Below are 26,073 nucleotides of genomic sequence, written 5' to 3'. Positions count from 1 at the left end.
ACAAAACTAGCTTCTCCCTCCCTCTCTCACTCATAACTTCATCCATAAATCCACATTGCAGTCTGGTGTTCATGGTGTTATCCTTTGTTGCTTTGTAACTCAGATTTGTGGTAGGATTTTTTGTTTGACAATAAAACATTTTCCTGAGACTCCATGGAGGCTTTTAAGGACAACTGCATCTTTAATTAAACATTTCTTCCTTGCAAGTTGTCTTCATTGCAAGCGTGACATGAATGCTGAATTAGCCTTTAATTGATTTTTTATTAGTCAGTTTCTATTTCCTATTAGAGGGATTTTATTATTGGTTGCTGTTAAATAAAACAATTTAACTGTGATTAGTGTCTCCTAAACCATAACAACTGAAGACCAATTAAGTAGCCATGGACTGAATTGTCATATAGGCAAAAAATCCTACCCTGAGAAAGGGATAGGAAAAGATTAGCATATGAAACTTGGTTTGAAGAAACAGGGTATTTGGATATTGGGAGATTTCAGATAAGGCCAATAAAGACCATTTTAGTTCTTCATTAAGTCATTTTAAGGTGAAGTAAAGTCCCAGTAGGACTACAACAATGCAGCAACTGGATAAAAAATTTAAAGTATGATGCCAAACTACCACATTTTTGCTTTTCAGCAAGTCACTGAATCAAAGAGTTTATCGCATGATGGTTGATTTAGAGAAAGTGTATGGTAAAGTGAATAGTTTTAATGAACTTTTGCATGGTAATGGATTTGAAGGCCGCTTTTGAATGTGATAAGATTATTGTTAGTAATACAGCTTTACAAAGCCTTAGTATGACTTGGAATACTGGAATACTGCACTCAGTTTTGGTCACCACAATATAAAAAAAGATGTTGAGATTCTGGAAAGAGTGCAGAGAAGAGCAACAAAGATGATTAGGGTGCTGGAGGCTAAAATATATGAAGAACACTTACACGAATTGGTTATGTCAAGTCTAGTGGGGAAAAAGAAAAGAACTTGGAGAGACATGATAACAGTGTTCCGGTATTTAAGGCGCTACCACAAAGAAGAGTAGGACAAACTATTTTCCAAAGCATCTGAAGGCAAGGCAAGAAAAATTGGATGGAAAATAATTAGAGAGAAAAGCAACCCAGAACAAAGGAGAAATTTCCTAACTATGAAAACAATTAATTAGTGGAATTGTTTCCTTTCAGAAATATGGGTATTTCAACACCGGAGGCTTTTAAGAAGAGATTGGACAGAAATTTGTCTGAAATGATACAGAGTCAACTGCTCAAGCAGGGGTTGGACTAGATGACCTTAAAGGTCCCTTCCAACTCTGTTATTCTATATTCTATGTTCTAATGTATGATGGAAGTGAGAATAAATGGAATGCTTATAGAATAGGGAATGAGAAAAGAATGTGTGATGTTCCTTTGATTGTTTAATATATTTATGGGTAAATATATAATGAATGCTCATGCTGGTGTGTTAGATTTGTTGGCTGGGAATGTGAATATACGGGTATTTTTATAAACAGATGATGCCATGTTTCTTGGCCAAGAATCAAATGATTTGTAGCAAATGTTACATGTCTCATGAGAAGTAGGAATCTGAAAATTAATATAATAAAAACGAAGGGAAATGAAAGGGAAAACACACTGAATGAGTGCAAGTGTACATAAATGGGGAAAAAACCTAGGGTAGGTAGATTAATTTTTCTGCCTTGTTTATTAAAGAAGGGAGAATGGATGGCTAAATTTTAAGATGTGAAAATGTTAATGGAAAGGGAGACGATGATACCTATTACAGTATTTTGAGGAATGAATGCCAAAAAGAGCAGAAAAAGCATGCACAAGGATTTTTTTTTAACAGGTTTATTACAGAAAAGAGAGAGTTGGATATGTCGACCTAAAGCAAATCACTTGAACACAATTGGAACAGATTACAAATAAACATGTTTATATGTAGTAAAAGAAGATGAAGAATGAACAAATGTTGAACACTTGACTGGATACAATTGCGATATCCAGAATGGGGGAAAAAAGTATGCTTAGATAGTTTGGCCATTTAGAGATAATGAATAAACACCAAATCTCAAAACAGATTTATGAAGGAAAAAAGAAAGGCAAAAGAACGGAATGAATCAGATCCACAAAAAAGGAGAAGTGAGAAAATTTAAAGAAAAAGTAATGCATAAATTAGTGTTTGGATGTAATGGAAGTCAGAGTGTTTTGCAAGAATAGAAGGGTATGGGATAATAGTGTGGAAGACTTGGTGTAAATAGTTTTAGCTATTGTTCTTCCTATCTCATTCTTTCATATTCTCTGGCTTGCTATTTTTTTGTGTGTACTCTGCATAATGCTCCTTAAATGGAATAAAATATGGCTCAATATATGTACATCTAGACTATGTGACTCAAGAAAATTGTCTGCTAAAGTAATTTCTGCTGAAATGTAATTTATCCTTTAAATACAAAATGAAAACAAAACAAATGTTTATTACAAACCTGGCTGCAGCACTTCAAATCATTTAAAGGTTAAAACGATATTGAGTATGTTGGAAAGCTGACAAATTCTGTTCCATTATATAAGCAGAGAAACAAGAGGCATCTCAAAGCTGTTTCAGTTGATATGTTGTCAGTGTATGGAAAGAACAAAAAATGGATTAAAAATGTTTACTGCTACTCTAAGGTAACATAACGGTGCCCCATGGAAAGTCAAGAGATTATCACCTTCAGTTTTAATCTAATTTAACCTAGTTCAGAGAACCTTAAATGCTCTTTTTTTATTATTGCTTCGTGAAACTTAGTTTTGTGCTTTTTCAGTTCCATTTACCATTCTTCTCTCATGAGACATACCAAGAAAAGAAACGCAAGGACATTAAATGCAGTAGATGATGGGGGAGGGGAGACCCCTTGTATCATGTTTCTTCTATTTGTGATAGCTTCAGTGAGCTGCTTACGGTAATACCGTCCTGAACTTTCATCTGGCTGCCTACCAAAAACATGCTGGTTGCCACTTAACCATTTCAGTTAGGCCAATCTTATTGTCCCATATGCTTGTCTGCCTCAATTATTTGACCTGCTTTGTGGAACCATGGTTTTTAGTGTCTCTTTTCTTGATCAAATTGGGTTGGGTTACCTTGACCTGTTTTCCCAGAAGGGAGAAAAAGCTTAAATTGGCCTTTGGAGCCTCCACTTCATGTAATCAATCAGTCGATCAATCAATCAGTCCGTCAATCACTCAATCAGCTTGTCAATCATCCAACTGGTTACATCAACCCAGCTCAATTCTTACTGTAACTAGAAACATTATAACCAGAGGTGGGTTTCAGCAGGTTCTGACCAGTTCTAGAGAACTGGTAGTGGAAATTTTGAGTAGTTCGGAGAACCAGTAAATACCACCTCCGACTGGCCCCACCTCCATCTATTCTTTGCCTCCCAAGTCCCAGCTGATCGGGAGAAAATGCGGATTTTGCAGTAACCTTCCCTTAGAGTGGGGAGGGAATGGAGATTTTACAGTAACCTTCCCCTGCCACGCTCACCAAGACATGCCCACCAAACCATGCCATGCCCACCAAGCCACACCCACAGAACTGGCAGTAAAAAAATTGAAGCCCACCACTGATTATAATGAAGCAGTAAAAGAAGATGAAGAGGCAACCTACAGCCTCCTCTCGACTTCTTCTTTTCACAAGAAAGTGGTGCTGCACATTTTATGTCTCAAGACAAGCAATACACAAACAACAACAACAACACTCATTTCTCCATTCACTTAGCACTGAGTAGTGGAAAGGAGATTGTGGTATCGGCAGGGCAGAGAAAACAAAACAAGCTGCAAGATGTGCAGCTAATCTCTTTACGAAGTTTGCGTTTATCGTTGCGTTTACCTTTTCCACCATTCACCAGATATGGTGCCTCCGCGTGGAATTTTAAGATGGAAGAGAACAACGTTATTCAGCTATGATTAGTGGGGTGCCTCTACAAAATATTGACCAATGAAGAGCAATACGTTTTCACAGAGTAGAAAGTCAGCCGCTGTCTTATAATATCACCACGATCAACCATGCATACTGATAACTGTTCACAAAGAGACCTGGAATGATTTCTCCCAACAGCAGCAAAAGGCAAAGTTAACAGCTGAATGCTGGCTAACATAAACTATACATATAATTTACTCCAAGCACTTCTCTACTAAGTCTTCTTTTCCAATAGTTTTTGTAGTCCAGTTTTGTTGGAAGGCAGTTGGGGAGGCCAAGATGAATGGGATCTATTTGTGTGTTTACTTTGAGACTCGGAGAAAATAAAGTAAAATAAAACCAGACAATGGTTCTACCCATTTAACAACCGAAAATATTTAAAGCAATAAGTACCATCAATAGTACAATAACTATGAGTTTCTTACCCTCACTTGACCCACAAATGCATTGGTTTCTTCTTCTTGTACTGTAAAATTTTTTGGAAGAAAGGGGTCAAAGACTGGCCCATTATCGTTTACATCTGTTACAACCACATTCACCGTAGCAGTTGAGGTCTACATAGAAACATAAATAAATAAATAAAGAGTGATGATCCATATAGTTTTATCTTGATGATAAAGTTAAATGCTATACTCTGACAAATACAGGCAGTCCTTGACCATTCATTTAGTGACCATTCAAAGATATGGAAAAAAGTGACTGATGACCATTTCCCACACCACGGGGATTGATGGCCATTGCAGCGTCTCTGTGGTTACGTGATCAAAATTCAGATGCCTGGCCACTGGCTCATATTTATGACGGTTGCCATGTCCCAGGTCAAGTGATCACCTTTTGTGATCTTCTGACAATCAAAGTCAAGGGGGTGGGGAGCCAGATTCACCTAACAACCATGTTACTAATTTAACAACGGTAGTGATTCACTTAACAACTGTGGCAAGAACATTCGTAAAATGGGGCAAAACTCACTTAACAACTATTGCTTAACAACATACATTTTTGGTTCATTTGTAATCATAAATCGTAAGTCTGTATTTAATGTGTTGTAAATGTTGTACCTTGATGAACGTATCTTTTCTTTTATGTACACTGAGAGCATATGCACCAAGACAAATTCCTTGTGTGTCCAATCACACTTGGCCAATAAATTCTATTCTATTCTATTCTAATGTCATTCTTCAGAGCCCACACAGCATTATTTCTTCATGGCATTTGCTACGAATAATCTTTTTTTAAAACAGATATATCGTTGTTGGTTTTTTTTACAAAGTTATGCCACCCACTAATAGTTTTGAGTTAAAGAACCTACTCTAAACTGGACTGCTTAATCCCTTCATCCCCACAATAATCCTAGAAGTCATATAAAATACAAAAGTTTACTCTATTTGTTATAAAACTAGTTTAAGAATCAATTTGGTAGTATTTAATAATAAAATGCAACAACACAACTGTTACACATAGAGCTTTATCGAAAGTGACATGTCAACTCAGAAGTAGGTTCCATTGGGTTAAATGTAGCATAGTCCTAGGAAAATGCACACAGTATATGCAATATATAAAAGGCGAATGTTTTAATCTAGCCTTTTGTAATTTAAAGCAATGACTATGAAAAAGAAAATATGACAATTTTAAGCTGCAAGAACCACATAAGTTCTAATAAATTCTGTGACAAAACTCCACGTGCATAACACTTTTCTGGCAGTTCCAAATTTACTGTCAACATCAATAGAGAACAGAATTGTGTTATGCTGAGTTCTTGCCCAGAGAACTAAAATCTTGTTCAAGAATAGAGGAGGCTCAGTGGTCAAAGGAAGCTTTGGGACTTTCTAAGAGATGTATTTGTGAGACTGTGTAGAAATACAATGTATTTTAAATAATTTGCATTTCAAATATTTTTCTCTGACTTGTTTCAGATATATTCATCTTACATGAGAAAAGAACTCTGAGTGGATTTCTGAGAAAAGGATATGTTAAGGTAGATTTTCTTCCTTATCTATAAATGTCAATATTCTGTACCAATAGCCTTTTGTTTGTACAAACCCACATCCCTTCAAAAATGTAGTATATGCCCTAAAATAGTGTAAAATAAGTAACTGATTTACCTAAAATCATGTGAAAATGGTAAAGTTCCCCAAAAATGTGCATTATACCAATTGACCCATTGTGGCTACTCAAAACAACTTTGGCCCCACTCAATCACTAATAATCCCTTGTTTCCTTTGCATAGAATTATGCCCCTTTATCTGTATTGACACACAGTGAACAATTAATACATTCTTGTTTTGGTAAGTAGGCAACTGCTAATCTGAACTAAGCTGTCATGCTCAGCAGAGACCACAATGGGCAAAATTAGGCAAGAGTTCTAAAAAAATCAAAAAGTCACATGAGAAGTATATATTGAACACTTTCTATGCCTATTTCCCCTTATTTACAGACCACTGTATCCAGGCTATTCACTCACCTTCACTACCGGTTCGCAAATGTGAGTGCGCATGCCCCCTCCACACATGCGCAGAGCCTTCTGCGCATGTGCAAAGGATCAAAAACGGGACGCGATGACGTTCGGGTGGGTGGGTGTAGTCTCCCGCCACTGCCACTACCAGATTGCGTGATCCGGATAGAACTGGCTGAATTTCACCACTGTCTATATCCCTTCTCAATAGTAAAGGTGGAAAAAAACAAGAAAAAATATTCTGGTATTTTGAACCAATTCCGCTGTTGAAGGCCTTTTACTGACAGTGTGCCATCTCTAGGAACCCCACTATCAAGCCTTCTCTGTGGTCGGTCCCCCCCAATAAAAGAGTTCACTCCTGTATATATGGTTTCTACTATTTTTCTACTCCAGAATAGATGTGTTTTCTACTAGACCAGGGGTCTCCAACCTTGGTCCCTTTAAGACTTGTGGACTTCAACTCCCAGAGTTCCTGAGCCAGTTTTGCTGGCTGAGGGACTCTGGGAGTTGAAGTCCACAAGTCTTAAAGGGACCAAGGTTGGAGACCCCTGTACTAGATTGCAAAAAATAAAAAAGCTTGACAGGTAGGTGACATCTTATTAGGTGCCAGACACTGAACTATACAGCGGTGATTTATTTTTTTAAATGAAGCATTCTTGTAACCAATAAAGGAGACTGTTTGTAGCTCAGGGTTGAAATGAGGGGTCCTTGGTGCTCTTGTTGTTTTCTTGTAGATGTTTCCTTATGCCAACTGATAACATTATCATGTTGAAGATGCTACCTAGTTAGGGTAAGGAAATCAGCCAAGCCCAGAGAGCATCAAGGATCCTGCATTCTTGTAAGGACGGCAACGTATTTAAATAGGCCAAGAAAGGAAACAGGGATTCAGACCCTGAAAACATACAGCTGACTGAAGTTCACTGCTACTCCTATTCATAAATGTGAAAGCTTTAATCTGAAGCTGAGTTTTCCGCTATGGCAGAGTTCCTCAATCTTTCCGAGTTTGCGGACTGGAAGTGGAGGGAGAGGGGATGGTTCCACGCGATTGGTAGACAAGCTAGCACACCAACAGCTCCATTTGCATGAGCTGCAGGCGCTCATGCTCACTCACTTCTCACATGGGGATTTGTACATGCTCACTTTCCACTTCCATAGGCCGGTTCTGAACGGTCCAACAATTGGTAGAGGGCTGCAGCCCAGGGCTTGGGGACCCCTGCACCAGAGGTGGGTTTTAGCAGGTTCTGACCAGTTCTGGAGAACCGGTAGCAGAAATTTTGAGTGGCCCCGCCCCCATCTATTCTCTGCTTCCTGAGTCCCATCTGATCGGGAGGAAATGGGGATTTTGCAGTAACCTTCCCCCGGAGTGGGGTGGGAATGGAGATTTTACAGTATCCTTCCCCTGCCACGCCCACCAAGCCATGCCATGCCCACCAAGCCACACCCACAGAACCGGTAGTAAAAAAAAATTGAAACCCACCACTGCCCTGCACTATAGGTTTAGAAAATTAACTTTGATCTGCTACAGAAAGTCTGATATTGGAAAATCTTCTTTCACAATCTTTGAATCTATTTTTGATCTCTGACACTGGAATTTGGTATTGGGAAGAAGGAATAAGACGCATGATAGAAAAGGCTGAGAATTCCTTCTCCTCCACCCTCTGCCATGTTTCCCATGTGGGGGGAAATTTTGAACAGAGATTGAACTTTTTAAAACCATTTCTCTATCCATTGCCTGAAATGCAGGCAGTTTAACAAACAAGGAAACAAAAATGCTGGGACAAGCATGTCTCCATTCCCCCTTTGTCAGGCCAGCATGGTACAGCATGAGATTAAGTAGAGCTGTCTGCAACGTGTGTGTTTCAATATAGTCAAGACATCATATATGGGGTGGTTGCATTTTCTAAATGTGTCATGATGTACATAAAAAAGGACAGGGCTTCTATCTTGATTTTTTGATCTTCTTATGATAGCCCTGAGAGGAAGATTTGGATTATTTTCTACCTGTATCCAGCAAAAGCTAAACCTTGACATTACTCTAAAAAGTACAGGTAGTCCTTGAGTTACGACAGTTCATTAGTGACCGTTCAAAGTTACAGTGGCACTGAAAAATGTGACTTATGATCATTTTTCACACTTGCAATCATTGCAGCATCACCATGGTCACGTGATCAAAATTCAGATGCTTGGCAACTGACTCATATTTATGACGGTTGCAGCGTCTGACAAACAAAATCAATGGGAAAGCCAATTTACTTAACAGCCCGGTTACTAACTTAACAACTGCAGTGATTCACTTAACAACTGTGGCAAGAAAGGTTAACAGTGATTAACAACCATCTCACTTAGCAAGAGAAATGTTGGGCTCAATTGTGATCGTAAGTTGAGGACTACCTGTACCGGAGTGAAATGCTCCCGGTTCGGACCGGATCACTCGATCCAGTAACGATGGTGGCGGGTGGTTCGGAGAACTGGTAGCAAAAATCCCTGACCCTCCCACCATGCCCAGCTGAGCCGCGTGATCATCAGAGGTTTCTATTTTTTTTACTTTTAAAAGCATTTTTTCTTCGGACGAAAAAGGCTTTTTTTTCTTTTAAAGGCAAAAAAAATGCTTTTAAAAGAAAAGAAAAGCCCCTGATGATCAGGCAACTCAGCTGGGATCACCAGAGGAGCCTTTTAAAAGCATTTTTTTCTACAACCTCTTCGATCAAAGAGGTTGTAAAAAAATGCTTTTAAAAGCCTCTGATGATCAGGCAACTCAGCTGTAATTGCCAGAGCCTTTTAAAAGCATTTTTTCTACAACCTCTTCAGCCAAAGAGGCTTTTTTTTCTTTTAAAGGCAAAATAAAAATGCTTTTAAAAGAAAAGAAAAGAAAAGCCTCTGACGATCAGGCAACTCAGCTGGGATCATCACAGGAGCCTTTTAAAAGCATTTTTTCTACAACCACTTTGGCCGAAGAGGTTGTAGAAAAAATGCTTTTAAAAGTAAAAAAAAAAGTTGGCCACGCCCACATTACACCCCCAACAAGCCACACCCACAGAACCAGTAGTAACAAATTTTAAATTTCACCACTGACCTGTACCCAGTCTGTCTAACCGATGAATCCCAATATTGACTTACTCCCCACTGAAAGCTCAACAACTGGATTGTCCAGTGGGGTTCATTTATTCTGAATTCACATTTCTACTGGATGCCACAGAAAGGATGACTCAATTTTCTCTGCTTTTTACAGCCTCCAGAAACCCACAGGAATTACAACATTTGATTTCTAAGCATTCTTTTGAAAATATGGCTGCAGTTTCTTGCTGAGAGCAACTTGACCATTTCAAGTAGACTGCGTGGGAAGAAATATTTTCTTCCTGAATCTATGGGGGAAAAAAATACTTAAAAGTACAATGTTCCTAATCTCTCTGAGAGTAATGACACATCATGAAGTCCCATTGGTCCCAAGGCAACTTCGGCATATTTCAAAGATGTGCAACAGCATGAAATATGCATGCTAGCTATTTCAGATAACTCATATCTGCAGAAAATGTGAAAAAAGAAGAAAAACTCTCAGATAAAAATACTTAACCATCTTTTCATTCCGAAATTTAACACGGAACCCAAATTATTCTCTCTCCCCCACCAGCCCTGCCAATGAATCCTCACAGAAATAGGATGAAACAAATAAGACTTACTGAGACTCACACATGAACAGGTCACAAACGCAGTTAAAATTGCTGTGCCTATCCTAACTGTTCTATCACTTTTCCTGGCCCTTTAACAATCTTTAATAATCAGCTCTAATAAAAGAAAGTGGAGGTGGGTGGGGGGAAGAAAGACCTGGTAACCATATTAGCAATTCCATGCAACTTGCTATGTTGTAAATTGTAAATTGTATGTATGCGCTTTAAAAACGTCTATTTGCTGCTGATAACTCATTAATGTATTGACTGGTGAAGGGGACTCATCAACAGAGTAAGACATTCATTAGAGTCCACGGTGTTCTGCCAAAAATGAAGTTCCGGTACAGTGTGATGCACAGTTGGGTTATACATCTTCTTAATGAAAAACCACAGTAGATTCATCCTTTTGCGCTTTATACAATGGAGGTTGTGGTAATTAGAAGTGGGGTGGGGGGTGGGGGTGGAGATGCAAATGTGACTTTTCTGCCGAAAAGATATAGCCACAGTGATAGTTAACTAACCAGCCTGAAACAAGTGAAGCAGGAATTCCATTCCATTCCTTTATTATATTCTTGCTGATGCAGAAAAATGCAACTTCAAATGTTATGGATTCCCACACACATGCAAACCTTTCCATTTAGAACGAAATAAATGAAAATGAACGAATACCTGAAGAGCTAACAAGCGGAACCTGCACTGCATGGAGATTTTCTCCTTCAGTAATGATATATTCATTAGAAAAACTGCACTATGAAGCAGACAGGGGATGCTCTCAAAATCTCCGGACTGGACCAGCGCTATACATGCAAGCCTTTCGATCCTTAGCTTTCTGCTTAGAATTTTGACGGTCTTGCCATTGTCGTTTAGCACCCTTGAGAATCAATAAATTGGGCATCACTGGGCTAGAGTAGGGATCCCCAATCCCTGGGCTGTAGATCAGCACTGGGCTGCAGCATGTCAGCAATTGGGCCACGCAAACCCAGTGAAGCCCCATCTACAGGATTCAGGCAGCATGCAAGAGTCACGATGGCGCAGTGGTTAAAGTGCAGTACTGCAGGCTATTTCTGCTGACTGCTGGCTGCCTGCAATTGGGTGACCTAAATTTACCTCTCATCAACTGGATAACAAATGAATGTACAACTGATCCAATCCATACTACAATATACAACGCTGTTACAAACCTAGGTCTTGAACAACTTGTAACTAACAGTACAAGACTAAACAACTGCCTTGACCTCATCTTCTGCAACAACACCAATACCATTTATGGATTACAAATAAGAAAACCCTTTTCCAACAGCGATCATTGCATGATTGACTTCCATCTTAATATACGTCATCACTTAAATTGTCATATCAATAGCATTCCCATCTACAACTTCAAAAAAGCCAATTATGACCTTATAAACAATGATCTTTTATCTCTGGACTGGCTTAATCTGTTCTCAACCTGTTTAACTTCTGAAGACCACTATAGAGTTTTCCTACTCGAAATCAACAGAGTCATCAAACTATACGTACCACAAACTACCACCAAGATCAGGAAAAGCAAACTACCCATATCAATAAAAAAGCTTCAATCTAAAAAAAATCCCTCTGGAAAAGAAACAAAAAGGGCTATGTAGCAAATTTTAAAAATCGCTACAGAATTATATGCAACCAAATAAAAACCGAATGCACAAATTACCACACCAAGCAAGAAGAGAATCTTCTGCGCACTAATTCCAGTCGTGCCTTCTATAATTTTGTCAACAACAAGCTTAAAGACTCTAGATCCATGCCACCACTAAAAGATTCTAATGGCACTGAATACAATAACGAAGTAACTAAAGCAAACCTCTTTAACAAATTCTTTGGCTCAGTTTTTGTCAACAGTGATGGCACATATCTCACATTCCCAAATCGTACAAGCAATGAGTATGACGACTTAACAAATATAGATTTTACCGAAGAAAATGTTGGAAAAGCTCTTTGTAACTTGAAACCATCTCTATCCATTGGACCTGATGGACTTTGTGCTTACTTCTTTAAAAAAACTCTCTAGTAATTTAGCAGAACCCCTAAGTATAATCTTCAATAAAACTTTCGCAACCAGTTCCCTTCCCAATCTCTGGTCACTAGCCACAGTTATTCCAGTTTTCAAAAAAGGCGACCCCAGCTTAGTTGATAATTATAGACCAATCTCCCTTTGCTGCGTCGCCTGCAAAGTAATGGAATCCATCATCAACCAATCCATTACCTTACACTTAGAAATACATAACCTTCTCTCAAATAAACAATTTGGCTTCAGAAAAAAATTATCATGCAATTTACAACTTCTCCACTGTAAAAACCTATGGACTACAAATCTTGATCTAGGTAAATCAATAGATGCAATATACATAGACTTCTGTAAAGCTTTTGACTCAGTAGTACATGATAAACTTCTCCTAAAATTAAAATCCTATGGCATTTCAGGACCCTTACACAACTGGATATCTGCTTTTCTGTCAAACAGACAACAAATAGTTAAAATTGGTAATGCTCTATCAAATCCTGTTCCTGTCAAGAGTGGTGTTCCTCAAGGTAGCGTTCTTGGACCAACTCTCTTTATAATATACATAAATGATCTTTGTGATCATATCTCAAGTAACTGTGTTCTTTTTGCTGATGATGTCAAACTTTTCAACACCACTGACAATACATCCACAATTCAAAAGGACCTTGATCATCTAACTGCTTGGTCTAAAATTTGGCAACTACAAATCTCAACCAGTAAATGCTCAGTTCAAAAACCCAATCACAAAGTACATGCTTGATGGACATTACCTCACAGATGACCCCCACCCTGTCAAAGACCTTGGAGTTTTTATATCTAACAATCTAAATGCCAAAGCCCACTGCAACTATATAGCAAAAAAGGCTCTAAGAGTTGTTAACTTAATTCTACGTAGCTTCTTTTCAAAAAACACCACGCTACTGACCAGAGCATATAAAACATTTGCTAGGCCAATTCTTGATTACTGCTCTCCTGTTTGGAACCCATGCCATATATCTGATATCAACACAGTTGAGCATGTCCAAAGGTATTTTACAAGAAGAGTTCTCCACTCCTCCGAAACCAATAAAATACCTTATTCCACCAGACTTGATATCCTGGGTCTAGAAAACTTGGAACTTCGTCTCCTTCAACAGGACCTGGGTTTAGCTCATAAAATCATCCGTTATAATGTCCTTCCTGTCAATGACTTTTTTAGTTTCAATAACAATATCACAAGAGCTACCAACAGATTTAAACTCAATGTCAACCGCTCCAGTTTAGATTGCAGAAAACACGATTTCTGTAACAGAATTATATATGCTTGGAATGCATTACCTGACTCTGTGGTTTCTTCTCATAACCCCAAAAGTTTTACTCTAAATCTATCCACGGTTGACCTCACCACTTTCCTAAGAGGACTCTAAGGGGCGTGCATAAGAGCACAAACGTGCCTACCGTTCCTGTCCTATTGTTTCTTCCCCTATATATATATGTGTTTATAGTACCTTGTTTTTCCTCATATATATGTTTATATATTATATAATCCTCTATGTTATACTTGTATATATTGTAACGACGAATAAATAAATAAATAAAATAAAAATTTGGCAGCTCGAATCAGGCTGAAGGTTGACTCAGCTTTCCATCCTTCCGAGGTTGGTAAAATGAGGACCCAGATTGTGTGTGTGGGGGGGAATATGCTGACTCTGTAAACCGCTTAGAGAGGGCTTTAACTGTGTTACCTGTGTACCTTCACTGTGTACCACTGTGAAGTGGTATATAAGTCTAAATGCTACTGCTAAAACCATGCCCCCTCCAGTCCGTGGAAAAACCTTTCTCCATGGAACCAGTCCCTGGTGCTCAAAAGATTGGAGGCCGCTGGGCTAGAGAATAGAGCATTCTATGAAGACTGGAATTTATCAACATTTTGATAAACAGAAGCCCATTATTTCATAATCTTATACTAAGTGATGATTTTTCAAGGCCTGAACAGATCATCAGAAAGAAACTTTAATGCCGTCTTACACAGAGCTTTTCATTGAAGCTATATTATCAAATACAGGAAAAAAAATAAAGGACAGGTGATCCTCGACTTACGACCACATTTGAGCCCAACCTTTCTGTTGGTAAGTGAGACATGGGTTAAGTGAATTTTGCCCCAATTTACGACCTTTCTTGCCACCGTTGTTAAGTCAATCGCTGAAGTTGTTAAGCTAGCAACATGATTGTTCAGCAAATCTAGATTCCCCATTGACTTTTGCTTGTCAGAAGGTGGCAAAAGGGGATCGCATGACCTTGAGACACAGCAACCTTCATAAATATGAATCAGTTGTCAAGGGTGTCTGAATTTTGATCACGTGACAATGGGGATCCTGCAACGGTTGTAAGTGAGAAAAATGGTCATAACTCATTTCTTTCAGAGCAGAACTAGTGAATGTTTACTAAAGCAGGGGTCTCCAACCTTGGTCCCTTTAAGACTTGTGGACTTCAACTCCCAGAGTTCCTCTGCCAGCTTTGCTGGCTGAGGGACTCTGGGAGTTGAAGTCCACAAGTCTTAAGGGGACCAAGGTTGGAGACCCCTGCACTAAAGGAACTGTTATAAGCTGAGGACTACATGTATATGACTGAAACACAGGTACAAAAAAGCAGCAATCTGCAGCCTGTAAGAATAGCTTGCCCGCACAGGTACCCCAATTGGAGTCAACACATTGGCTCCTACAGACAATCCGTTATTCTCTTCATTCTTTCCGTTCAATTGCCTCAGCCATGTTCCTCATCATTTTCCCCTTCCCACCTTGTACACAGTTTAAATTTAAGAGAAGATAGGGCAGCCATTTCTCCAGATTGGTATAAGGCAGGGGTGCCAAACTCAATTTCCCTGAGGGCCGGATCAGGGTTGTGTTTCACCTCAGAGGGCCAGGGTGGGTGTTACCAGCTCAACATCATTCATGTCGAGGGCGCCTGGGAAGGCCTGAGAGCTCTGCCAGCAAAATTGGGCTCCTGAGCTCCATTTTTGGCTGTGACGGCTTCCTGCAACCCTCTGCCAGTGAAAATGGCCACCCTCGTGAACTCCGTTTTTGGCTGCGACATGACTGGACAGGGGAAGCCTTTACCCCTTTACCTTTATGTGTCTTCCTTAGGCACATTGTTATTCTTTATTCCTGAAGAATACCTGGGAACTTAAAGGAGTGGAGAAGGTATCAGCAAAGCTGAATACCAGTGGTTGAGATTCTGAGCATACACCCTACTAAAAGATCCAGATGAAATTGCCAGCTGTTGTTTGAATCCCACTGAAGGGGCTGATTTTAGGCTTGTAAAGCCTGAGACACCATGTTTATAGGAACTTGTCTGGATGTTAAGCTTTAGCTTCTCAAGATCTATGTCTACCTTAACGAGGCATGTGGTCTCTGCTGGTATGAGAATACACAATCTATCAAACCCACTGATCCCAGAACCATTTACAACCTGTTTTTATTGTAAAAAACACTGCCATTGTTTGCCTTAGGAGAAGGTTATTAAATGCTGACATTAAAAGTAGTCCCAGTTCCCCAAATTATTATATATTGCAGGGCTGTGAAGTGCTAAAAGACTGTATAGAGTAGGATTGCCCCATAATTCAAAGAAAAAAATATATATCATGGTTTCTAGAATGTAAATTGCATGCATTCTTTGAACTACCTAATAAACAGCTTATCTGAAAGAGTGCCATCTTGTAACAAGAGATCTGAATGTGCTTGATTGCTATTGATTCATAAGTACAACAAGTATCCCAATTCTCTAGCTAGCAGCTACTCTAACTTGTGAACTTCTACCCTGAGTAATAGTAGAAAACCTTCATTGTTATTTTCATTATAATTTTGTCACACATCGTTTCAAAATTCTTTCCCAAGTGTCTGGGGTGGGGGTTGAAAAGAAATTGTGCCCATGTCCTATTCTCAGGAAAGAATCTTATAAAAGGTTTGTATAGGTCAAAACAAGTAGCTCAGTCTATGGAATCCATTTTTGTCTTGGATCAATCCTTGGGGATTCCCCTGACAACTTGTGATGTTTGAATTGGCCAAAACAGAAAGATGAAATGTCAGAGGATATGGCACAAACCACTGGAGTAGCAGCATTACAAGCATCAGCAGAAATGTTTTGGACGTAAGAGGGAATTGCTTTATATTAGAAATGTTGGGGGGAAGGAATGTAACGAAATATTGTGACTCACTGTTTTTTTAGCTTCCTGCTTCTTTGCTCACAGCTGCAGACATATTTTTATATTTCTGCAAGAAACTTACCCCATCTGGTCGGCCATCTGAGGCTGTAACAATCAAAATGTAGCGATCGGTGCTTTCTCGGTCTAAAGGCTTTCCTAAGGCTAGCAGCCCGGATCTAGCGATAAAATAAATATGTGTGTTACAACAAAGTATGTCTCTTAAAGAGCGACAAGCTGATTTATATGCAAGGGGCTTTGATTAGCATTAGCAAACATTTCTCTTTTTAGAATGGACTTTGGGGGATGGTTTTTCTGTGGCATAAGGTTGTTTTTTGAGATTTAGTAACTGCATATGATATATAGATGATATAGATAGATATATAGATATAGATATTTCTCCCTCTGGGCACACTGAGACTATATCTGCTGAACAAAACTCGGCATTGGTGACAGGAAGGGCATCTGGCCACTAAAACACTCTGCTACCTCCATTCAGTTGCCCAAACTCCACCCCACAAGGGATTATGGCAGTGATGGCTAAACTTTTGACCATTGTGTGCCAGGTGGGGGGGTGAGGGAGCCGTACAAACACGTGGCCACACCCATAATTCTATGCGCCCCAGCCCCACGCATGTGTGTGTGACCCTCTGCTCCCCTCGCTCCTGGCACGTGATGGCCCGGTAGGCCTGTTTTTCTCTCTCACCTGGCTCCAGACCCTTTCTAGGAGCCTGGAGAGGATGAGAACAGCCTTCCCCACCCATCCAGAGGTCCTCCTGAGGGAAAAAATAGCCCATTTTCCAACTTCCAGTGGGACCAGAAGGTCCGTTTTTTACTGTCCCCAGCCTCCAGGGCCTCTCTAGGAGTGTGGGGAGGGTGAAAACAGCCTTCCCCCCAGAGGTCCTTTCGATACCAGAAATGGGCCGTTTTTGGCCTCCATAGGACTTGGGGGGGGAGGCCATTTTCACCTTCCCCAGACTCCTAGAGAGGCTCTGGAGCCAGGTGAGAGAGAAAAACAGGCCTTCCCCACCAACCTCACCCCCTACCCCCCGAGGCCCTCTGGAGGCAGGAAACAGCCTGTTTCCATACTTCTGGTGGGCCCAGAAGGCCCAAAAATGAGCTGGCCGGTGCACGCATGGCATCATTAAAAGATGATGAATATGTGTGTGTGTGTGTGTGTGTGTGTGTGTGTGTGTGTGTCATACACACACAGAGTTTAGGATTTGAAGATTTTGCAATATATGGTTATACTAATAGTCCCAGCATGAACACAATCCTGTTGCTTTCATGCCCCTAAAAATCAGATTATTTCACTGCAATTGTGATAAAATGACAGATCCAGATTTAAAGAACTCTGCTGTTCTGTACCAGCCTGGCCCTGGAGATCTTTGAAAGGTGCTCTTGTTGGGAGTGCTGCCTACAAATAACATCTGTGTGATCTTTTTTCCTGCACAAGAGCTTTTTCGTTATTGTGTTCTTGCTGTGGAAACCTCTATCCTTGACAATGTGTCAGGTATTTAAGCCGTAGTTCTTCCCCCTGGATTTTGCCTCCATTTGCTCTAAGGGCAGTTAGGTTTTAGTTTATTCTAGTGCCTATTTTTATGAACTCCAGTGGAAGACCTGGATGACAAGTGGCATATCTTAAATAAATAATATTATATGCTCTAGTTCTCTTCTGTTCTCCCAGACTTCTCCCCTTTCTTACCAAGTACTTTTACCCCATAAGAATAAATAAGCAAACAGGAATAAATAAATAAGTTCAAGTAGAGTTAAGAATGCATGGATATCACTGTGAGAAACTGAATTTCTCCTACTAGGTTTGTTTAAAACAGGTGCAAGAAATTCAATTTACAAGTATATCTCTAGGTCTTGCTGAAATACAATTTCCAACATTTTCAGCCAATGAAGGTACAGTAGTATTTTGGTAAACATCATTAATTGATTGTCAGAGGCGTGATGAGTACTACGTGTACCAAATAAATTTTTCCCATAAGAAATAATGTAGTGAATCATGAGGCAACTGACACCAACAAGTGAGTGCCAAACAAATGGGTACCAAATTCAACGAGTACCAAATTCAATGAATTTCAAAACAGTTGAATAGGAAAGAGTTGCCAAGAGCCTTATTCAATAATGCCTGGAAACCTGAGCTTCCTTGCCCCTAATTTGAAATATGCAATGGAACATTAAGAAAGAAAAATGGTTCATGTTGTACTGAATTAAAAATTGAGATGAGGTACAGTAGTGGCCAAAACTGTGGAATCATTTTGGAAAAAGTGTATTTTCTAAAACTAGATAATAACACCACTTTTTTTTTAGTAGTAACATAAAATTATATATCAATGGAAAAATAATTTAATCAAGAATGTAATGCAATAACTTTTATGAAGGATTTGCTATAGTAGTGACAGTATAAAGAAGAAAAGTGAAACGTAGAAAAAACAAGATATACAAAAATTATCATCATGTCAGTTAACAGTTGGGTAACCTTTAGCATGAATTACAGCCTTACAACATCTTCCCATGGAGTGAGCCAAGTCTTTTAGTTCTGCAGCTGTTATCATGTGAAACCAAGATTGAATGATTGCTTCTATTAACTGGGTCGCTTCTGACTAATAAGTTTCTTTAGTCGGCTCCATAGATTTTCAGCTGGGTTAAGATCTGGGCTATTCCCAGGCCATTCCAGCAGTAGAATATGATTATCTTAAAACTCAAAAAAAAAAGTGGTGTTAATAGCCATCAAACGTCAAAAATACACTTTTCCCAAAAGGTTTCCACAATTTTGGCCACTACTGTAGAGCAGGGGTGTCAAACTTAAGGCCTGCAGGCCGGATCTAGCCTGCAGGATGCTTAGATCTGGCCTATGGGGCTGTCCTGGAAACAGCAAAAGACTGGTCCATGATGCCTCTGCCAGAGAAAATGGAGCTTGGGAGGGCCACATGTGAAGGAGGCCATCGCAGCCGGAAATAGAACTCAGAAGCCCCTTGGCAGAGCGCTCGGGCCACCACAAGCAAGCCCAACAAAAGTGATATTGAGCTGGCCATGCCCACCCTAGCCACACCCTCTCTGGTTCCATGAGGTGAAACAGAACCCTGATGTGGCCCTCAATGAAATTGAATTCGACACCCCTGAGGTAGAGAGTAGAGAAGACAGGCTGACAAAGTGACAAGAAGACAACCTGGCTTAATTTCAAAACAAGATGAAAGCATGCACAACAGACCTCTCCAAATTCACCTGAGCATAAGGCGGTGAGTGAGGATAAAGCATAATTCTGTGGAGTTGATTTCTTGGTTTGATATACATGGTGGTTCTGACCGATAAATACCCAAGAGACTGGGAGGAGAGGGGGGAACCCTTATGTGTTCTCAGAGCTATTTCTACATTTATTTATGCAAAATGACCAGGACATTATATTGTTCCATTTATCTTAGAAAACAAAACAAAACAGCAGCTGTAAGCATCACAAAACACCTGGGATATTTTAAGTAAACTTTATAGTGGCTGCCAGGGGAGGCAGGTATTTATCTGAAAATGTAGTTACTACTTTGTTCATAAACATAATTTATCTGCCTAACATCAGTTGAAGATGAAGAGAAGTAGGGAATAAAATCTAGTAAATAAGCATCAAATAAACAGAGGAAGAAAATAAAACAAACAGGATGCAATAATAAATGCGGAATTTTCTTATTAAATTTTAATAAGTTATTAAATAACTTTTTCCTCAATTCCAAAGAACAGAATCCCTGCCCAAAATTAATATGATTAAAATCAAAATCAATCATTAAGAAAAAATTGAATAGAACAACAATGTATAAGGTACAAGGTGGATGGGATATTTGGAAATTGACTTCCATGCAGACTTCTAGACAGCCATAATATCGTCTAAGGAATAAATAGATGTGTGTTTGTGTGATGTGGAACAGTCAGACAGTGGAAGTCTAAGAAAATAAATGTTTTGAATAATTTAAAGGAAACGTCTTTGACCAAAGAACTCTAAAGTTGGTAAAATCATAATATGTAAGTTGCTATTGCATCTCCCATACTAACTTGTTTGTAAATTCGTAGTATTTGATGAACTGCCATTCCTGTAAAGGAAATTGAATTAAGTCTATCACACTAAAATGAACCAGAAATCTAATATTCAGTTGTATATTTAAGGCACCATATATATGGCCACATATATGAGAATAAACCCTAGTGAATTCAATGGAACTTCTGAATAATAAAGGATTTGACTGAATTGCAATACTACAGTTAATTTATAAAAGAACTAGCTGAGAAGATTTTTGGCAGACCAAGTATTACATTTAGTTCCCTGCTGTTGAAATAAAAACGCTGAGAAGAATTTCTTTATCTCATTTGTTATAGCATAGGAGTATAATTCAACTGAGCCAGTGAAGAATTATAATAGAATAAATTGAGTATTTGTTCATACAGAAGTTCTTGTATTTGTGAGCATGTTATAGAGAAGAATGACATGGGAATGACATTTTTATGTCCATTGTTAAAATGTTCGACTTTTATCCTGATCCTTTCCAAGCTAAAGAACAGTACTCACAAATAACTGGGTGAAGTATGTATATGCTTTGGCAGAACAAAGGAGCTCAAGTCCTTGAAGAGCAAAATGTAGGAAATAATAGGTTACATTAACATTATAGGCATGGGTGGTATTGACTTATCTTAACAACCAGTTCACAAATGTGAGCAACCATCTCTGCATGCGCCACCTCCGCACATGAGCAGGACCTTCTGCGCATGTGCAGAGCATTAAAAAAGGATGTGATAACATCTGGGTGGGTGGGCGGAGCTTCCCACAGCCCCAGCTACCGGTTTGCCCGAACCAGGTATAACCGGCAGAATTCCACCACTGATTATAGGACTATAGACTGAACACTTGATTAGCTACAACTGAGAATGTTAGGGCCTTTCTCCACTTGCTAACACTTTCTCCACATGTTAACAATATTCAAAGATCCTCTGATATCTTCCATTATGTTGCTTTCATCTTGTTCCCAATCTTTGAGTGAGGATGTTCAGCTTTCTGAGATTTGTAGCATTTTCTAACCTTGCTGGTAGTGGTAGTTAGAGGACCTATCGATAGAGAGTGATGGATGGTATTTCAAGCTAGGGCAGATATGCTCTTTCCTACCTGACCTCTGAAGATTCTTCACTTCTACCATTTTTTATTTCATCATCCTCACTAAGAGCAAGGAAGCAGGCTTGGAGTTCTTGGAAAGAATTAACTTTTCTGAAAATATGTGGTAGAGAAAGAGACGGGGCTGTCTGTCCTATAACCGGTCACCTTGGCCAGAGAGTTAATTTCTGACCATCACTTGAAAGCCATGTAGAAATCCAGAAAGGGGGTGGAATTTATTCAGTAGCCTGGAAAGGATAATGTAGAGCTTGTACAAATTAATAAATATACAAGAGTTCTAGTAACGTCAAGCAGAGGCCTTCATTACCCTTGCAATTCAACAAACGTTATTTGGTACTCTAAATATTTGTCTCGATGCAATTGAAAATTAGGGCTATCAAAACCATGTTGTAAAAGTATAGATGACTATTTGGATAGTAGCAAAGAGTTTGAATTTTCTACATCCATGTAATGAGTTACTTGATAGCAGTCAAAATCTGGAAGCCATATTGTAAATCCTTATGATTCTCTTTTCTTCCTAGCACAAAATAAAATGTCAGATGTCATGGTTAAATATCAAGCCTCTTCCTATGACACTTTCTATGTTGGTGGATTCTTTCTGCAAGCTAGTAACTATCAGAAGATGGAGGTCAGGAAAGTCAGATGAGTCATCCAACTTTATGAAAAAAAAGAGCACAACACACAAGAAATAAGGCACCTCTTTTCATCAGCAAGGAAGAATGGAACCCACAAAGAAGAAAGGGATTGGCGATAAGGACCACATTTTTTTTCCTGTTAGTATATTTCTATCATTTGTGGATGGTGGGATTGCACTTTAAGCGAGTCATGAGCAAAGAAAAACCAAGTTTTTCCTGCTATTTCTTAAAAACCTCCTGGCTCTGACTGAAATCCAAGACTCTTATGTGGCTGGAAAACTGTGTATGCTAGAAAAGAAGTGTGAAAGATGTGAACTTTGAGATAATGGGATGATGGCTCTGAGTTGGTGTTGGGATAACCTGTGGTTCACTGCATTAAAAGTTCAGTCAATGTCTTGCTGGATTCCTGACCTCCCAAGGCATGAATTGTCCTCTTTGCTATTGATAAAGTATCCATTTTGATGGAACATTCTGTTGATGTTCTTGAGAAATTCTGAATGCAACCCACCCGGCCAGTTTTGTCTTTGCAAACAGAGTGGTCTCTATGCTGCATTCTCAGATCATTTTCCTACTTTTTGTTTTGTTTGAACAGTAACAGAGAGAGAGAGAGAGAGAGAGAGAGAGAGAGAGAGAGACAGACAGACAGACAGACAAAACAAATGCTGTATTGGGAATATAGTAAAACAGTGTTTCAAGGGAAGTAAATTTCTGCCGATGTTGGGAATCAGATCAGGCAGCTTTGTTGCACTGTGAGTTTTTTAAAACAACAACTGTCCTGTATAAGCTATATGGATAGAAATATAGGTAAGTGTGCAAAACCAGACATATAGGATAAATTCAGGACACAGAATGGCTATATACATATACACGTGAATGAGGTTTCAAATTTTTTGTACTACATATGACATGGAGTTGTGCTTGCCCATTTTATTAAATCCTGTCTGTAGGAAACCTTTTAAAAAAAATTACACAAATCAAGCAGCTACACTTGGTTTTCTAAGAGTCATCCTAAATTTCCACCAGGTTTGCCCTTTCTAAAATGGAAGTGTGAACCAGTGCTGAATCCTTCCATAAGCAGCCTGGCTAAAGTGTAGAACTATGAATTTTAGCCAGAGTTGATTAGGTCAGCTTCATTTCAACAATCTTCAAGAAACAGCTCTAATATTCATCACTTTTTGTATTCCTTACTTTCAATGAGATTTGGTTCTAAATATACATCCCAGTCCATAATAGTGCATTTCAATCTAATGCAATATTAGATGTTGTATATGACTTCCAGAATGATAACCATGACAGTTCTTAAATGTCTTTCTTAAACTTAAACATGACAGTTCTTAAACTTCTGCAAAGCTTTTGACTCAGTAGTACACGATAAACTTCTCCTTAAACTAACATCCTATGGCATCTCAGGACCCCTCCACAAATGGATATCTGCTTTTCTGTCTAACAGACAACAAGTGGTCAAAATTGGCAATGCTTTATCAAATCCTGTTCCTGTCAAGAGTGGCGTTCCTCAAGGCAGCGTCCTTGGACCAACACTCTTTATTCTATACATTAATGATCTTTGTGACCATATCTCAAGTAATTGTGTTCTCTTTGCTGACGATGTCAAACTATTTAACACCACAGACAACACTTCTATCATTCAAAACGACCTTGACCATCTTACCGCTTGGTCTAAAATTGGCAGCTCAAATTTCAACCAGCAAATGCTCAGTCTTACATATAGGAAAAAAGAACTCTAAAACTAAGTACATACTAGATGGACATTACCTTACAGACGACCCCCATCCCGTTAAAGACCTTGGAGTTTTCATGTCAAATGATCTAAGTGCCAAAGCCCACTGCAACTACATAGCAAAAAGCTCTAAGAGTTGTAAACCTAATTTTGTAGCTTCTTTTCCAAAACACCACACTACTAACCAGAGCATATAAAACATTTGCTAGACCAATTCTAGAATACAGCTCACCTGTTTGGAACCCTCACCACATCTCTGACATCAATACAATTGAACGTGTCCAGAAATATTTTACAAGAAGAGTTCTCCATTCCTCTGAAAACAACAAAATACCTTATCCCACCAGACTTGAAATCCTAGGCTTAGAAAACTTGGAACTCCGTCGCCTTGACAAGACCTAAGTTTAACTCACAGAATCATCTATTGTAATGTCCTTCCTGTCAAAGACTACTTCAGCTTTAATTGCAATAATACAAGGGCAACCAATAGATTTAAACTTAATGTAAACCGCTTTAATCTAGATTGCAGAAAATATGACTTCTGCAACAGAATCATCAGTGCTTGGAATACTTTACCTGACTCTGTGGTCGCTTCCCATAATCCTAACAGCTTTAACCAAAAACTTTCTACTATTGACCTCACCCCATTCCTAAGAGGACCATAAGGGGCGTGCATAAGCGCACAAACGTGCCTACCGTTCCTGTCCTATTGTTTTTCTTTTCTTCTTCCTATATACGTTTATATGTGTATATACTATATAATCTTTTTGTATGATGTTGTGACAAAATAAATAAATAAAAATAAATAAATAAATGTCCAATTACATTCCACAAGAATTAATATTTTCAGTCTTTGATATGTTGCTCCCTAAGCAGAAAGTAAATCACCTAAAGAGAGCTGGTTCTGCATTAGCAAAATTACAATATGAGCTTTAAAAGAAATTACCACATCATCCTCAGATTTAGTCTTTATCCTGCTTATGCAGTACTCATGTAGTGAAGAACTAGTCACTTTTTTTTGTTTTAATATAACTGTTGAGTTCTTCAAACACAATCATAAAGCTTCAAATTTATTTCTTTTTTAAAAAAATACAGCTTTCCTTCTTTCCTTTTTATAATTAATATTCAGACAAGTAATAGCTTCGCAAATGACAGATTCTTTAAAAAAAAGGACTTTTCACTGTTTCTAGTACATGCAAAAAGTACAAACTTTTCAGTTTGCTATAGCTTTTCATTAATGTGGCATTAATTTAGGAGGAAAGCTAAAAGCTTTCTGGGTAGTAATGTCTGGAATATCTGGGGTTGAATTAAAACAATAGTCCCAAAAGGTCTTTCTTATTAAAGCACATTTCATTTTTAAGACTAGAATTAGCAAGTTTTTTTTAAAAAAAACGTCACTGTCATTAGCAGAAAACCTGGCAAATCTAAAGGCTTCTAATTAATCCCAGGTTGTTCTCATAATGGAAGTTTCCATCTCAGTAGGTTTTTACCCAATCAAACATTTATAATAAATAAATGGTCTCAGATGTACGATTTTAAAGTTTAGCACCATTTACAAGGCTGCTATTAAATATGAGAGAGCTCAGCTTCAAACAGCTGAATACTTATGATTGGAAACAAATTTGCACACAATCTGCTATTTAAATTGGCTTGAGAAGTTAGAAGTATGTGCTGTAATCCTACAATTACATAGATGGAAGTAAGTCCCAATGGTGCTTTCTTTTGTGAATCTGAATAAGCTTGCACAGAAAACAGAAATAAAAACAGATGTGTTTCGAAGCCTATCATAAAGATATGTCATTGGTTCAAATTTGCAAGTCTGTCAATCGTCTATCTGTTACTACATTGCAATTATTATAAGGCAACGTAAAATTATTGTAATGTAGATTATTCTGATTTGTAGCTCTTAATTAATTGTCTGGGTGGGTAGGCCTAACTTTGTCATGACCATGAAAATTGCTTTAAATTCATAGAGGTTATTACTATATACATTTTCATCAGTAAGCGGATATATAAGTATATTTGTACATGTTTTGTAGCTGATTAGAGAGCCAGTTTGGTGTAGTGGTTAATGCAGGGGTGTCAAATTTGCATTGTCACGTGACGTATCAGAACTTTTTCCCCCTTCACTAAACTGGGCGTGGGCGTGGCCAGCGTGTGACGCATCCGGCCCATAGCCCACGAGTTTGACAATCCTGGGTTAAGGAATCAGGCTAGAAAAAGGAAGACCTTGAATTCTAGTGCTGCCCTGAGAACAAAGCCACCGTGAC

The 26,073-nt window shown here is 38.8% G+C and overlaps 1 protein-coding gene across 1 annotated transcript in view; it reads right to left on the bottom strand.

Annotated features, from left to right (window-relative positions):
• Positions 1-26,073, bottom strand: part of PCDH15 (protocadherin related 15) — a 474,186-nt gene that overhangs the window by 175,032 nt on the left and 273,081 nt on the right. Inside the window, exons 17-18 of the mRNA XM_058188831.1 lie at positions 16,361-16,454; positions 4,369-4,497 (exon numbers count right to left, since the gene is read on the bottom strand). Of these exons, the coding sequence (XP_058044814.1) occupies positions 4,369-4,497; positions 16,361-16,454 (223 nt within the window). The remainder of the gene's footprint in view (positions 1-4,368; positions 4,498-16,360; positions 16,455-26,073) is intronic.

The sequence above is a fragment of the Ahaetulla prasina genome, chromosome 6 (genome assembly GCF_028640845.1).
Source record: "Ahaetulla prasina isolate Xishuangbanna chromosome 6, ASM2864084v1, whole genome shotgun sequence".
In the NCBI taxonomy this organism is placed as follows: domain Eukaryota; kingdom Metazoa; phylum Chordata; class Lepidosauria; order Squamata; family Colubridae; genus Ahaetulla; species Ahaetulla prasina.
Note: the sequence above shows the minus strand (reverse complement) of the source record. Positions and strands in the feature narration are given on the sequence as shown.